The 16,630-nt window shown below is 40.8% G+C and overlaps 1 protein-coding gene across 2 annotated transcripts in view; it reads right to left on the bottom strand.

The window, feature by feature from the left end:
* The window catches only part of FMN1 (formin 1), a 388,608-nt gene that overhangs the window by 177,126 nt on the left and 194,852 nt on the right, over window positions 1-16,630 (bottom strand). For both annotated transcript variants that reach the window (XM_011989115.1, XM_011989116.1), the window contains one exon: window positions 13,221-13,371. In XM_011989115.1, coding sequence (XP_011844505.1) covers window positions 13,221-13,371 — 151 coding nt within the window. The remainder of the gene's footprint in view (window positions 1-13,220; window positions 13,372-16,630) is intronic.

Below are 16,630 nucleotides of genomic sequence, written 5' to 3'. Positions count from 1 at the left end.
CAGCAAAAGAAACTATCAACAGAGTAAACAGACAACCTACAGAATGGGAGAAAAACTTTGCAAACTATGCATTTGACAAAGGTTGAATATCTAGCATCTATAAGGAACTGCAACAAATGTACAAGAAAAAAACAACCCCATTAAAAAGTGGGCAAAGGACATGAACAGACACTTTTCAAAAGAAGACATGCATGAGGCCAACAAGCATATATATATATATATAAACATCACTGGCCATTAAAGAAAAACGCAAATCAAAACCACAATGAGATCTCACATCAGTCAGAATGGCTATTACCAAAAAGTCAAAAAAAAACATGCTAGCAAAGCTGTGGAGAGAAAGGAACGCTTTTATACTGTTGGTGGGAGAGTACATTAGTTCACCCATTGTGAAAGACAGTGTGGCGATTCCTCAAAGACCTACAGACAGAACTGCCATTAGACCCAGCAATCCTGGTACTGGGTATATACCCAAAGGAATATAAGTCATTCTGTTATAAAGACACATGCACATGTATGTTCATTAAAACACCATTCACAATAGCAAAGACATGGAATCAACCTATAGATGCCCGTACATGATAGACTGGATTAAAAAAATGTGGTACATATACACTATGGAATACTATGCAGCCATAAAAGAGAATGAGATCACGTCCTTTGCAGGGACATAGACTGAGCTGGGGGGCCATAATCCTCAGTAAACTAAACAGGAACAGAAAACCACATACTACATTCTTTCACTTCTAAGTGGGAGCTAAATGATGAGAACACATGGACACATAGAGGAGAGCAACATACACTAGGGCCTATTAGAAGGTGGAGGGTGAAAGGAGGTCGAGTATCAGGAAAAATAACCAATGGGTACTAGGCTTAACACTTGGGTGATGAAATAATCTATACAACAGACCCCCATGACACAACTTTACCTATGTAAAAACCTGCACGTGTACCCCTGGACTTAAGAGTTTAAAAAATGTAGTTTTCAATGCTGACATGTTAGTTATTTTTATTATTGATACATGATTCCTAACTTAATTTCATTCTGATCAGATGTGATCTGTATGAAAAATTCCTTGAAATTTTATTGAGATTTGCAGAATTTTCACTTTTTTTTAAAGTCTTAATATTGCTTGACTTTTTAAATTCTATGCACACATTATGTTGATAAAATTTAATCAAGTACTGTATGAAAGTTAATGCAGTCTATTTGTTAATAAAGAAAACAACCTAAAATATCATATTTTAAGAGTCTCACCATTACCAAAATCAGTCATTCTATATATGTTTATTTATTTATAGACTATCATGTTCTACAAAGATTTTGAAAGGTGATATTATGTTACCTGCTAATAGCTGGCATTCTTAAAATTGTACCACAAACACAGATTACCATGAAAGCCAAATACAGATAGAACTAGAAAACGGAGACACATTTTATAAACTTTTTGTTGTATTGGGTGTTTTTTTCTTGGTACACACTGAAGGAATTCATCTCTGAGAATCTGGTTAAAATTCATTTGCTTTAACTGCATAGCTGTGCCCCTGTGGGACACACACGTACACATACACACACAAATATGCACACACAAATAGGGGAAATGGATTATAACTAGCAGCCCTTGGAGTTCAGGAACCATAAGCGAATGAGAGATGAGGCTTCTGGTTAACATCCAACCTCTTGCTTTCCTTTGGGATGACACTGGAGGATGTTTCATTATTCTTATTCCTACTCCTGATGGTGGCAGTGATGGTGGTGATAGCATGGTGGAAACACCACTGACGTGCCAAGCCCCAGGCCAAACATTTCACAAAGTATATTTTAATTTTCACAACCACCTTTGAAGTAGACACTAATATTATTCTCTCTTTACAGATGAGAGAACTGTACAAAGGGGCCTTAGAAAGATGAAGGGACTTGCCCCGTGAATGATGACTCAGCCAGGCCTGTGGGTTTCCAGAAGCCCCTGCTGCCCTACCACACTATCACCTTCCATACTTAGTCTCGTGGTGACTCTCACCACACTGGGCACGCTAGAGAAGGCAGCTGGTCAGAAACGGGAGCTCAGCCCTCTGCTACAGCCTTGTTCTTGGTTTGCTATTGCTCTCAGGCAAATGCCCAGATCTCAGCTGGATCTTGAATTCGTAAGTATGAACTCTCTGTGCAGGTCTATGAGTTCTACCTCCTTTTCCATGCACTTTGGCCTCAGAGGCTCATCCTTTCCTACAGTGGCAACTGAATGGCTGGATTTTATAGGGCTAAGTTTTTCAGATACCTCCACACCCCAAGATTATATGTATACACAACAAAAACATCATCATGGCCCAGTCTCTCCAATGTCTTCCTAAAGCATTCTAAACATAGTATGCGTTAGGCATTGTACTGCTACATTCGGAGCCACATGCTTCTCCAAGCAACCATCCCAATGTCTCATCTTTTCCATTAGTAAGATGATTACATACAGAGGGATCTATTTATAATGAGCCCCAGCTCAAGCAGTATAGCTTTCAGTTGGCCTCATTTTATATAAATCTTTCTTTGTTAATTAATGTGTCTTATCCCAGTGTTGCAAGAACATTTATGTTCCTGATTTGGACAGGAAGGAAGCAAACCACACCCAAGGTGAAGGCTCCAAAATCTTTAGTCAGTATGAATGTAATAATCGTTTGAAAACAAAGTTTAAAAGCTGGTTTTTGTGCATATTTTCAACTAAGGAAGTTGTACAAGAGAGTCCACAAGAGAGTAAAAAGTGATGTGATAATTAGGTCATGAATTAACCCCCTGGTCCTTGCAGCTCTGTACTGTTTTTAAAGACCTCCTTCTCACCTCCTAGGATATTTTGAACATGCAAAATGCCTAATGTGACTAATAAGGCACCTAGCATGAAAGTTAATTAATGAAAATGAAAACACTAAAACTCAGGTTATTTAGTAGCAAGGGCCTGGAGCCAGATCCCAATTAAACCACTCTTGTGGTGAAGCCAGGGATCAAAATGCCCAATAGGTTCCATCTGGCTGCTTCTGTGGGTCAATGTAGAGCCTCACGTCCATGTCAAATTAGCTTTTCCACCCTCTTCTTCCCCGTGCAGTGAGGAACTGAAGGCAGTCCTCCCCCACTGTACTGGGGAACTCCCAGGCTCTCCCACTCACATGTAAGGGGCTTGGCAGCTAAGAAATCCAGCTGGAAGCGAGCATGATTTGATTCACCCGCTCCTCACAGTCCAATCCCTTTTGTCATTCACTCCACTGGAGGGGCCCCCTAAACCTCCAATCCCATTTGTACCCCACCTAGGAGATCTGATAATGGTCCTGGCAGAGCTGTGGCTTTTCATAACTTCTGGCAGGGGCCTCGCTGACCCATAACGTGACGACACACATGATTTCTTCTCATACTGTCTTTGTAAATTGACCATGGCTAACCTTGCTGCCCTAATCAGATCAATCAGAATAACATTTTCTTAGCTGCTGCACGCTGGAAGCCTCCTGGGCTGAGGGGTAACTCAGAGTCAGGCTGGGATACAGAAGGCAGATTTTTGAATTTCCAATGGTCTCAGGTTTCCTTTGCTTTTATCACAGTTGGTGAGCTTTGTAAGGTCCGTGTTTACAGCCATGCAAATTAGCCTCAGCTGGAGGGAAACCAGGTCAGGTCTAAACGAGATGAAGCTCTGGGTCAAAGGTATTTTATCAAAAATTGGAAGTGTGGCCATAGCGCTGGGGTCAAGCCAGACTATCACAGGAAGTAAGTGGACAGTTTTGTCTGGTGTAACCTGAGCTCCAGGCCTCTGGACTGTGGAAACTCTGCTAGGAGATGGAGGGAAAAATGGTGGAGGGCCACCCCAGCACAGTAGGGGCAGGCCAGTTCCACCACTGTGGCTACTGCAGCCAAATGCATTTTTGTTATGTAAGGACAACTGCAAAGAGAGAATATTACATACTGGAAGGGTGGAACACTGTGGTTGTGAGTCTGGCTTGCAGTATATCCCATGTCACTCATTGACAAGGCAAAATCTAAATTCACCGTTTCAATCTTATACACACTCAGTTTAAAAACGTATGTGGGAACATATCCACATTCAGTTACGTTCTGAGATCTTGCATCTGGAAAGCATATTTGAAAATTTTCACTCCAGATGCCATGTTAGGTATAGAAGTTAAGGTCAGAGGGGTTACATGAGTGGACATACAACAACTACAACAACTAATAGTTAACTTCAAGATGAGATCTCTGGCTCCTAATTTCCACTACACTTTTCTCTGTCATATTTGCAGTACTTCAACACCCCCAGTACATCAAAAAACTTGGTTTGTTTAAAAATAACTCTCCAATATATTTACCTTACATTTGGGGGATTATTAAAATCAGAACAATTATTTCCTGAACCCCCATGTACCTATGACTCATACAATATGCTACTGATGGTTGGAGACAGCTCTATCTATCTGATTAGGCCTGGGTCTGAGTGCTAAGATATTGGTCCATGTGTGATACCCTCATCTATCTGCCTTCTAAAAATCAAATGAAAGTTGGTAGATCTTGAGTGTCTTCATCTGCAAAGTAGAAGTAATGACCAGATCCTTGTAATTCATATAATTAAAATTTATCTTTTGACAGATGAGAAATCTGAGATCGGAGAATTTAAAGGACTTGTTCGGGATTCGATATTTGGTTAGGGTCAGAGTCTGAATTAGAAATTATGTTTACTGACACCAAAGCTGGCACTTTTCTCACCATACAATGACCAAGAAATAAAACTCAGACTTGGGCAAGTGAATTTAAAGCCAGGACTGGCAGTTAAATGTAGATGAATGACCATTTGTCAAGTAATTAAGAACACAAGGCTGGGCATCGTGGCTCACGCCTGTAATCCCAGCACTTTGGGAGGCTGAGGGGGGTGGATCACCTGAGGTCAGGAGTTGGAGACCAGCCTGGCCAAAACAGTGAAACCCCATCTCTACTAAAAATACAAAAATTAGCCAGGCGTGGTAGCGTGTGCCTGTAGTCCCAGCTACTCTGGAGGCTGAGGCATGAGAATTGCTTGATGAACCTGAGAGGTGGAGGTTGCAGTGACTGGGTGACGGAGTGAGATTGTGTCTCAAAACAAAACAAACATGCTCTGGGGTTGTTGCGGGAAACATTCCTTTGCTCTGCAGAACTATGTGGTGTTGGGCAAGTTGCCCAAACCCTCTAAACTCCAGTTTTCTCATGTATAAAATAGGAACAATAATAGGAACCGTCTCACTGGGTTTTCGAAGATCAAATTAGTTAATATATGACAGGCATTTAACCAAAACTCTTCATTTAGCAATGTCACTACTAGTGACATCTTTATTTTTTAATCTCCACTTGAACGGTATCAAATAAATCCAAGGTCACTGAGACTTCTCTCTGTTCACATTAAGCATGTGCCTGTGAGGGCACGTGCACGTGCAGGGGTTGTTTTGACTATCACGTACATGGGAGATGTGTGTATTTTGCAAAGCACTTACAAGTTCAGCTTCAAAAGCATCCATGTGACCTGGACTTGCAACCTAAGTATAGGTATATGACCTTTCCCTACTCGTTACATCTTCACACACTTCTAAGCTTAGAACTGAAGGCCAGAGGACTCACTATCCCATCAAGATCCCAAGCACAGGCACTCAGCCTCATCCTATTGTCTACCTCCAACCCCATAACACAATCTCAAAAAACAGCCTGGATTGAGGATAAATGAATGAGATTCAGGAAAATAATAAGCGAGACTTCAAAACTTTCCTCAACACGGAGAAGATAAATATTTTTTTAAAGCACAAATATGTAGAATGCTTCTTTCATAGCATACCCTGTACTTTTTTGTGTTTTCCAAATACATAACCCCAAATCTACATTCAAACAAATTTTTGCTTTTCACTCTCTTCAGATATGGAAGATTTTAAAGATACGTGTGTGCGCGCGTGCGCATGTGTCTGTGTGTGTGGTGAGAAGGGAATTCCAGAATCAGTCCCAAAGGGGCTAACTCTAATATTTCATATATTTTTATACTGCAATCATTCATTCTAAGCACTGGAACCATGGCTACTAATGATTTTTATTCTACTAATACCTACAAGTCTTTCTCATATGCAATTGGCTCCCAATACTCTGTGTGGGCAATTTGCTGTGAAATTTGGCCTCACGGTCCACGATACAGAGATATAAGAAGGAAAGAGAGAGCTGAGGGGCAGTTGCTGTCTTCCGGGTGCCCACTGTCGGGGTTCTAGGATCCATGCGACTTTATCTTTGTATCTCAGCATTCTAAGGTGCCCTCTTGTGGTGTGGGGTAGGTAAAGAGCATCCTAAATGCAGCTGGCTGGAGACACAAATCCAGGTTAAGTTACTGTTTAACAGCCAACAAGAGAAACATAGTTGAACTCCAAGAATAATACTCAGATTCAACATTCTGAAAGAATCATTGATATTCATATTTGACAAGTCCTAACCACCCTTTTTTTTAAAAAAAAATAAGCAAATAAAATAAATGTACAACTTAACTTTTGAGGCTGTCTCATTTCCAAATAAAATTTACAAGGTGGAATTTTTGTAAACTGGTGCCTGTCTTGGAGCTCCTGTTTCCTTTCAGTAAATGTGGCCAGTCAGGAGTCCTTAAAGTGAAGAACAGGAAAGCCCTGATCATTCCAGATATCACTAATTTAGGCCTCCAGGTCATGTATTAGTACAATCAACACATGGGCAAGTTATTTCACTCACTTCTAGAGATGACAATTCCTAACCCCACTGCTCATTTATCAACACGTGAAAAATGTAAAGGGGTAGACCAACTTATTGCCACCCCCTATATAAAAAAATAATGCACACACTTTACACCAAGGGAGCCCAGAGAAATTATCTTTGTACACCAAAGCTGAAATAATATAAACTTGGAAAGCAACAGGTTATGAAAACCCTATAAATTTATGAACAAGCTTCCAAACAATGTTCTTCTTCCACCCTTCTCCCCTCCTCAGTAAACTGAGACACGAAGTCTGGGATTTGAGAATTACAGCTACAATCCTTGCCAAAGTGACCAAATTACAATCAACGCTGAAGGCTTTTGGCACCACAAAGTTTCAACAGACTAGTGTCTCCTGAACCATCACAACCCCCTTCCCCCCAAGTGCTTGGGGAATAGCCATTATCTCATTAATTCTTAAGAAATATCTATTAAAAAGACAGAGAGACAGAGAGGGAGAGGGAGACAGAGGAATGCTTTTACATATCTTACAGAAGAGGAAACAAACAGAGATGATTTATAATTTAGTCAGATCACGGCATCTCAAAAAAGGAGGAATATTGGCAGGTCATGCTGATTTTCAGAAAGTTGTTGGGCAAGTTTAAAACACAATTGGAAAGTTTATCAGAGCAGCTAGTTTTTTTTTTTTTTTTTTTTTTTTTTTTTTAACAGGAACTAGCAGAAAGAACCCCAGGCAAGGATGGCAGATGATTTCTGGCTCCTTGACAAGGCGCTGACCTACCTTGCTCAGGAACAAACGTCACTTAGAGACAGTGTAAATATGACATATTGACAGGGGAAACTCTTAATCTTTCAGTAAAAAGAGACTATACAGCCAGGCGCGGTGGCTCAAGCCTGTAATCCCAGCACTTTGGGAGGCCGAGACGGGTGGATCACGAGGTCAGGAGATCGAGACCATCCTGGCTAACATGGTGAAACTCCGTCTCTACTAAAAAATACAAAAAACTAGCTGGGCGAGGTGGCGGGCTCCTGTAGTCCCAGCTACCCGGGAGGCTGAGGCAGGAGAATGGCGTGAACCCGGGAGGTGGAGCTTGCAGTGAGCTGAGATCCGGCCACTGCACTCCAGCCTGGGCGACAGAGCGAGACTCCGTCTCCAAAAAAAAAAAAAAAAAAAGAGAGGCTATACAAACATGACATGAGGTACTAGATGTTCGAATGTATCACTAAAGGAAGTTCTGGTATACTTCCATGAATATCGAAAAACAAGAATGACCTAGAGACTCCCATTTGCAAATAGTGTCAGGAATTGACACATTAATGGTTTAAGACCTTAAAAACCTTGGGAATCAAAGATGTTTACGAATTTCTTTCCAAAGCTTTCACATTCGATCACAAACTAAGAGATTAATGTAAAGAATACTTAATGTATGATAATTTCATATTATCCTTGTAATAACCATATTAAAGGGGTGTTACTCCCAATTTTGTAGAGAAGAAATCAGTGTGAGAAGGTTAAAGGACTTCTTCTGAATGTTATGAGAGAAAAAAATAAGAGATAGTAGCCAGTGGTGGTGGTTCCACTGAGAGCTGGTATCTTGAGCTCTGGTTCTCAGTTTGGTTACCGCTATGTTTGTAGTGGCAGAGTGGTCTAGTATCACAAATGAGAATGGCATCTACCTAAGTATGCAATACAAATTTGTAATAATTAGTAATAAATTTATTTTATTATAGCTAATATTTTAAATGGAATTGATAAGGTCAAAGAAGAACACCAGCTCCAAATCTACATACGCCTTTTGCTGGAGTTACATAGAAGGCACATCTTTTTATTCAAAGATGTGGCTTCCTATTGGAAGACTCTGAAGAAAACTATGATTACACAATGTGGGAAATATTTTGGATTTGCAGAAGTGTGGCTATATTTTGTTGATGATTTTAATAATGGCTACTCTCATTCATAAACTTCAAATAAATCACCCCAATAAAAGTTGATACTATCACCAAGGTGGCAAGTTACCATTTAAATAAAGAGGAAATGCAGACACATGCTGATGAACAAGTGTTCGTCATCATCAATGTCTTCCCAGTTAAAAGTGTACAAACCCCTACAAGTCACTTTATCTTTCTGGCTCTTAGTTTCTCATGTGCCAAAACCAGAACAAAGTTAGATGATGGGTAAGATTTCTTCTAATTTTTAGACTACATGATATTACAGAACAGACTCCCTGCCTAGTTTGAGATGATACATACATATATATATATACATACACACACACACACACGCTTACTTTAAACAAGTGCCAGTGACATGAAATTTAAATACTATTTTAGTAGTTGAAGCTACAAATTAATATCTGAGTTCCACAGACTCTTGATCATTCTGTCCTTTACTTCTGAAACATAAATGTGAAATGTGCTGAGGGATGAAGACCAGCTCCATTTAAGGGATATTCATGGCCGGGTGCGGTGGCTCACGCCTGTAATCCCAACATTTTGGGAGGCTAAGACAGGTGGATCACCTGATGTCAGGAGTTCAAGACTGGCCTGGACAACATGGGGAAACCCTTTCTCTACTAAAAATACGAATATTAGCTGGGCTTGGTTGTGGGTGCCTGTAATCCCAGCTACTTGGGAGGCTGAGGCAGGAGAATCGCTCGAACCCTGGTGGCGGGGGTTGCAGTGAGCTGAGATCACACCATTGCACTCCAACCTGGGCGAAAGGAGTGAAACTCTGTCTCCAAAAAAAAAAAAAAAAAAAGATATTCCTATTCACGTTTCAATGCTGGCTGAGGCCCTATAGCTAAGACTCAGAATCCTGGATTTTGAAATCCAGTAATGTACCCAGCACTTCCTCTTGTTCAGTCATTATAAAAAGACCTATTTGGCAAGTATCCTCCTGGTCTTCTCATATGGGACCATTCCATGATCCAGCTGAAGGAGGTGGCCTTCAATGCTGAAACTCGAAAACCACTTTCATTTTCAAGAGGAAAGAAAACAAACCTCTGACTCTCAAAAGAGACCAAGGGATCCATTTCGATGCTGGAAATCTGGCCACAGGCATGGAGGAAAGATCATAGGAGGCAGGTTTGGAGTTTTCTGGCATCAATCCAGCTTGCTATTTAAAACTTAAAACCTCAGCTCTAAGGTAGGACACAAAGCTATTGAAAACTCTAAGCTGCATATTACCACAAAGCCCAGTAGACCCAATTTTTTGCCTCCACTTACAGAGAAAAGCAAGCACCACACAAGTGTATGGATTCCATGGGGCAATGGCAACCACCCTGTTCAGAAAATTTAAAGAGTTTAAATGAAGTGTTATTTTCCCCCTCAGACAGAGAAACAAAATACACGTATCAAGTACTAATTACTAACTGCCTTAGTTAAAATCTTTTGTTGAACAGGCAAACTATTACAAGAAATAAGAATAAATGACCAAATGCTTTGATGTTTTAAAAACAAATATTCATTCACCAAAACAGAAGTGAATAGTTCTATGAGAAAACATGTTTTCAAGCATCTGGAGAGAAATAAAAAGAGTAATAGCCATCTAAGAAGCAATAAAGAACAAAAGTAAGTTTAATACGATACTGCATAAGAAAGCATTCAGTGGAGTTTCTGGTTAGTCAGGGAAGCCTTCTTGAAAGAGGCAAACTGAAGTTGGCTTTGGAATACAGAGATTTTCCTTTTGCCATTCAGGTAGAAACAAGTCTTCCATTTCTATAGAGGGCACTGAAAAAGCCAGCCTGGCTACAAGGCAGGCTCCCCTCCATCTCATGTGAATCTAACTGCATGGGAATACATTCTACGTAAATCAGCTGACTTTTTTTTGCCCAGACTGGTCTGGAACTTACTATTTGTATTAATCCATTCTCACACTGCTATAAAGATACTACCGACATGGCAGCAGGAGACAGAGGGTGGGGCGGGAGCGGCACCAGACACTTATGGAACAACCAAACCTCGTGAGAACTCATTCACTATCAGGAGAACAGAACGGGAAATCCACCCCCACGATTTAATCACCTCCCACCAGGTCCCCCCGGACATGTAGGTACAATTTGACATGAGATTTGGGTGGGGTCACGGAGCCAATTTATTAGAAAAATTCAAATTGTTCCCATGCAATATAGCCTCTTAAAATTTTCCTTTAATACTTCTTTGGATATTTTTATCGAGACAACACAATTACAGTGACCTTGAGAGATGAAACATTTTGATCATGATTTTTATCCATAATTGAAGTCAGTGGGAAAATCTGATTTGATTAACAAAAAGCTGAATTCAGACATTTTCCATTTTTCCCCTGTAATTTGCAGCTAATTTCATAATCATTACATTACTTGCGAAATGAACTGATGATGAACCCCACGATGTAATTTAACAAGGAAAGGTAGCCGGGCGCGGTGGCTCATGCCTGTAATCCCAGCACTCTGGGAGGCTGAGGTGGGCCGATCACCTGATGTCAGGAGTTCAAGACCAACCTGGCCAACTTGGTGAAACCCCATCTCTACTGAAAATACAAAATTAGCCGGGCATGGTGGTGTATGCCTGTAATCCTAGCTACTTGGGAGATTGAAGCAGGAGAACTGCTTGAAGCCCAGAGGCAGAGGTTGCAGCGAGCCGAGATCACACCATTACACTCCTGCCTAGGTGACAAGAGTAAGGCTCCATCTCAAAAAAAAAAAAAAAAAAGAAAAAAGGCAGGGTTGATGGTATCATTCAACATTACACACTTTTCAAAACACTGCCTCAAACCTGCTTAGGTGTGAATTTCACAGCATCCTGGTGGGTCAGGGAGATTCAGATATTGTTAATCCTTTTTTTTTCGAGATGGAGTTTTGCTCTTGTTGCCCAGGCTGGGGTGCAATGCCACGATCTCAGCTCACTGCAACCTCCGCCTCCTGGGTTGAAGCGATTCTCCTGCCTCAGCCTCCTGAGTAGCTGGGATTACAGGCATCCACCACCACATCCGGCTAATTTGTGTTTTTAGTAGACACGGGGTTTCCCCAAGTTGGCTAGGCTAGTGTCGAACTCCTGACCTCAACTGATCCACCCGCCTCAGCCTCCCAAAGTGCTAGGATTACAGGCATGAGCCACCATACCCGGCCTGTTAATCCTTTTTTATAGAGAAGGGAAAATACGACAAGGAAGACAACCAGCCCAAGCTCACATAGTAAGTCAATAGCAGAACGTTTTCCTCGACACTATTTCTGCTGCTATTAAAAATAAGAAAAACTAACCAACCAAACAAAAACCCACTAAAACAGGGAAATGGTAGCCGTGGTAGTAACAGTAGCAAAACCAAGAGCAGTTATCCTATGTTGAGCACTGACAGTGAGCCAGGCACTATGCTGAGCCTCATATGTGGATTACTTCATTGAATAATTACTTAGAGGAACATTATGAGCAGACATCATCTCATGCTATGGTGCAGGGATCCAGACACAGAGAGTGAAAGGACCTAGTACCGTTGCCTCAGATCTCACAGTCAGTGTGTGGCAGAGGTGTGATTCATCCTCATGGTTGTCTCTGACTGCTTGACAGTCTTGAACTCATTCTCTTACAGAAGGCTGGTGCCTCTCAGTTTCCAAGTCCTTGAGTCACTACTCAGAAGTCACCATTACAATGAGGCCTACCCTGAACACCCCATTTAAAATTGCAGACTCCACCCCCACCCTACTAAAATCGATTCTCCTTCCCCTGCACAACTATGGGATTGACAGGGTTTGTGTTTAGTGTTTGTTAATATAAGCTCCACAGGGCAAGGATTTATTATTATTTTATTATTATTATTATTATTATTTTTGCCCTCAACACATCCCAATGCTTAACACAGTGCTGTCCAACAGAGCTTTTTATACAATGGAAATGTTTTACATCTGTGCTATCCAATACAGCAGCCACTAGGCATAAGAACAAAATTGGAAAGTGGCTAGTGCAATTAAAGAACTAAATTATTTTATTTACTTTCATTATTTAATAGCCACATGTTACCATAGTGGACAGTGCAGGCCTAGAACAAATGCCTAGCACAGTAAACCCCTAGGGAATATTTGCCAAATGAATGAAATTATAAATAAAACCTATTTTCCATACAACCTGTAGACTACTTTCACTAACTATAAATTAAATTTTATTTTTATTTCATAATAAAAATTATGGCTTTTTATTATGGCTGAAATGTCCATAATGGCTGAAAAAGTCCAGATTAAAGTTTGAAAATTCAGAAGACATGGCCAAAATAGCAAGCACCGATTTCATGAACTATTGGCTCCCTTTGCCATCTGCCACGCAAAACCTTCTGAAACATTTCCTGAAAACAGGGAAAGCACCAACAGCATGTAATGAACTCCCATGAATCTCACACACACACACACACACACACAGAAAATATGTACTAAATTCCCATGATACACACACATACATGTACAGGTATGTGTGTGTATATATGATATATATATATATACCATTTCCCTATATAATTACAGCTTTGGCATAATCACTCAGTACCTTTTTGACCTTGTTTTTTTTCTCAAAAGTCTCTGACAGAGGTTTTTTCTTTTGTTGAGTTGTATCTTTGGAGAATAAATACTCAAATTCACCAGGGTCCCGAATGTCAGGTTCTTCTAAGGAGTCCCATAAGGTTGGTGTAGCATTTTGGCTTAAAAGAGAAAATGACAAGTTAACCATAAGAACCAAAACAGGAGAGAATATAATACAATGAAATCTTTCTCAAATCCATTTTTTAATTTCATTTTTCTAAAAAAACACATAAAACTCTAATAATGCTTGGAGAAAAGCTTTTTATGTTATGCATCTGTTAAAGTCAAAATATACTATAGACCATTAAAACACACACAGACATATTTCCAAAAAAATAATTGTCATTAGGTACAATCAAAGATAGAGCTCTAGAGAAACTTCTGAGGACTAGAAATCCTGGGATTCGGATTCCTGGGGGCACCCAAGCTGCTCTTCCTTCAGTCTGTGGCATTTCCATGATGTGTAAAAATGGCATCGTATAAAGGCTGAAAAGATAACCAATTTGAGACTTTGACAGGCTAACTCTAAAGTAGACTGAAAATGGAGTACCAAAGTAAAGATCTGCCTCCTCTTTGGACTTTTTCAACTACTTTTAAATATAGTTTTTAGGATTCATGCAGGTAAACTCTGCAGGGTCCTTAATACATAAACAGGCTGTGCCTATTTTAAAATACATGATTCCTAGTATCTCAGTCCCCTATACAATACTAACAACAAAAACCAACCAAAAACCTCCTCCATTGCACCTCATGGGATTTCAACTAAAGCAGCCATCGGGAAACTGTGCTGTTTCGTCTTCCAGAAACAGGGGCACCCTAGTTTTGAAGGGAAGAAAGAACAGCTGTTGAGAATCAGGTGTAACAGAACAGCGTCTGTGAGCTGACTGCAGTGGTCACTCCTCAGGGCCCCTCAGTCAGAACACATCTCCCAAGTGTTTACTTTCTTATCTGAATTTCAAACACTATTAATGCCCACTGGTCAGGCGTGGTAGCTCACACCTGTAATCCAAGCACTTTGGGGAGGCTGAGGTGGGCAGATCACTTGGGGTCAGGAGTTCACGACCAGCCTGGTCAACATGGTGAAACTCCATCTCTATTAAAAATACAAAAAATTAGCTGGGCATGGTGGTGGGTGCCTGTAATCCCAGCTACTTGGAAAGCTGAGGCAGAAGAATTGCTTGAACCCAGGAGATGGAGGTTGCGATGACCTGAGATTGTGCCACTGCACTCCAGCCTGGGTAACAGAACGAGAGTCCACGTCAAAATAATAATAATAAAAATAATAATAAACACTCTCAATGCCCACAAACAAATTTCATCTATATACTTACTGTGTATCAAACCAATGTATATGTTACAATCCATAACATCTAAAAGCTTTGTTTCCATACATATTTTCTCAATGAAAACTAAAAAGATAACTAATATGGAATGGGCCACAGAATGTTTTGATACTGCAGGTGATTTGATATTTAAAACAGTTGGCAGCCCTGGCACCTCAGGTCTGCGTGTTCACATTTTGCAATAGATCTGCCTTTCCCATGACATATGACATTCTGGTGTTGGCAACATTCACCTCTTCTCTCCTCTACTTTTTATTTTTCAAATTATGATTTTGCCAATAGTTGAACCATGTAATAGTATGACATATGGAAGTTATAAAGTAGAACAATAGAATGAACACCTGGGAAACCATTACCCAACCCAAGGGCTAGAACATTTCCAGTGAAGCACATCAACGTATGTGTTCCTCCCTCAGCCATACCCCGCTGCTACTCACTTAACTTCAACCTGAAACATAAGCACCATTAATGTTAAGTGCTTATCTCTGTGGTGCTGGGGGAGAGGTGGGGAGAAGCGGGATCTTGATTAAGGAAGTCAGTCGGGAATTCCGGAGTGAGCATTTGGCATGTTAAGGGCCACTGGTCTGGGCCTCGGGAAGGTTCTGAGCAGCTAAGGGGTGATGCCTAGAGTGAGGTGATGCAGTGTGTCAGGCCAACTGCTCAGCCCCATCCCCACTTCCTGCACCTGCTTGGCTCTAGCTCCACAGACTCTGAGGTCAGGCCAGTGTAACGAGTAATATAATTTACTTACATTGTGGAGTACATTGGCTTTGGGAGTCAATGGTGATCAGTCTAAGCACCTGATCACCATTTACAACACTATTTCTATGGGAAAGGCATTTCCATTTCCAATATTGAATGAAAGAATTTTGGAACACTGCCTCTCAGTGATTTGGGGACAGCCAGCATTTGGCAGGGCAATAATAAGGACCTGCTTCACAACGAATGACCTGCCATGGTGGTCAGCTGACCCCTGAACATACCATTCTAGCTCAAAAGGCAGGCAGGGAGAGAGAGAGAAAGAAAGAAAGACAAGGAGACAAATGAGAAACTTACTAAGAAGATGAAAAGGTAGTTAGATGAGGATTTATTTTGCTTTAAGTGTCTCTTGCTTAGTCTAGAAATCACAAAACAGACACCCAAGAAGGCAAAACGTCAAAAGAAAAAAAAATCAGTTCATACCAGGAGTCAAAAGCAATTTAGGTAGATGAGAAGCAGTGTATACATAATGCTGAAAATTCACATTTTGTTTCTGGCTTCCCAGAAGAGCAAGACCAACATTTATGATGCAATCATTATATAAACGACTTACTCCTCTAGTTGCACAAAATATTAAAATATGATTTTGCCTCCTTTATGAGAAGGTATCCCAAATAATTGCACTTTTGCTCCTAAGCAAATACTCCACAGGCTCTTTGAATCATTTTCACTTAGAAGTAGCAGTGCTAATAGGTACAGAAAGTTGGAGAGACCCATAATAAAAGAACTTGAATATGTGGTACCACCAGGGAGTGCCCATGTTGCAGTCTTAACACATCAGAGATGGGCAGCCCCCATTTCAGGTTCAAATGCGCACCAAGCAGGGCTCTCTTGATGTCCTATTCATCTACTTTTCATTTTGCTCAAAAGTAAAGCCCTAGATATATGATGACACCAATGAGACCTTCAGTATTCAATTGTTTTTCTTCTCAAAATGGCCAACTACATAAGCAGGAAACAACGTAGACAATGACGATCTCCAGCTTTCCCTTGGTCGTGTGCGAAGGGCCCATATCTCCCAGTGGGACTCTTTGGTGGCTGCTGTGGTCTACAGTTATCTGTTGCTCATGAAGTCTCTTGGGGAAGGAAGTGAAGGCAGGCTAGTGGGACACAGGTGTGGAACAGCTCCCCGTGCTGTCAGACACACTCGTTCAGGGCTTACAGGTGGGAGGCATCGCCCTGGAATGGCTGTGCACTAATTTGAGAACACTAATAAGGAAACATGACTCAAAATAAATATTCTGGGAAATGATTTTTTAGGAAATGTCTGAGTCTT

The sequence above is a fragment of the Mandrillus leucophaeus genome, unplaced genomic scaffold (assembly GCF_000951045.1).
Source record: "Mandrillus leucophaeus isolate KB7577 unplaced genomic scaffold, Mleu.le_1.0 Scaffold347, whole genome shotgun sequence".
NCBI lineage: Eukaryota > Metazoa > Chordata > Mammalia > Primates > Cercopithecidae > Mandrillus > Mandrillus leucophaeus.
The sequence above is the reverse complement of the archived record's forward strand: the minus strand, read 5'-3'. Positions and strand labels throughout refer to the sequence as shown.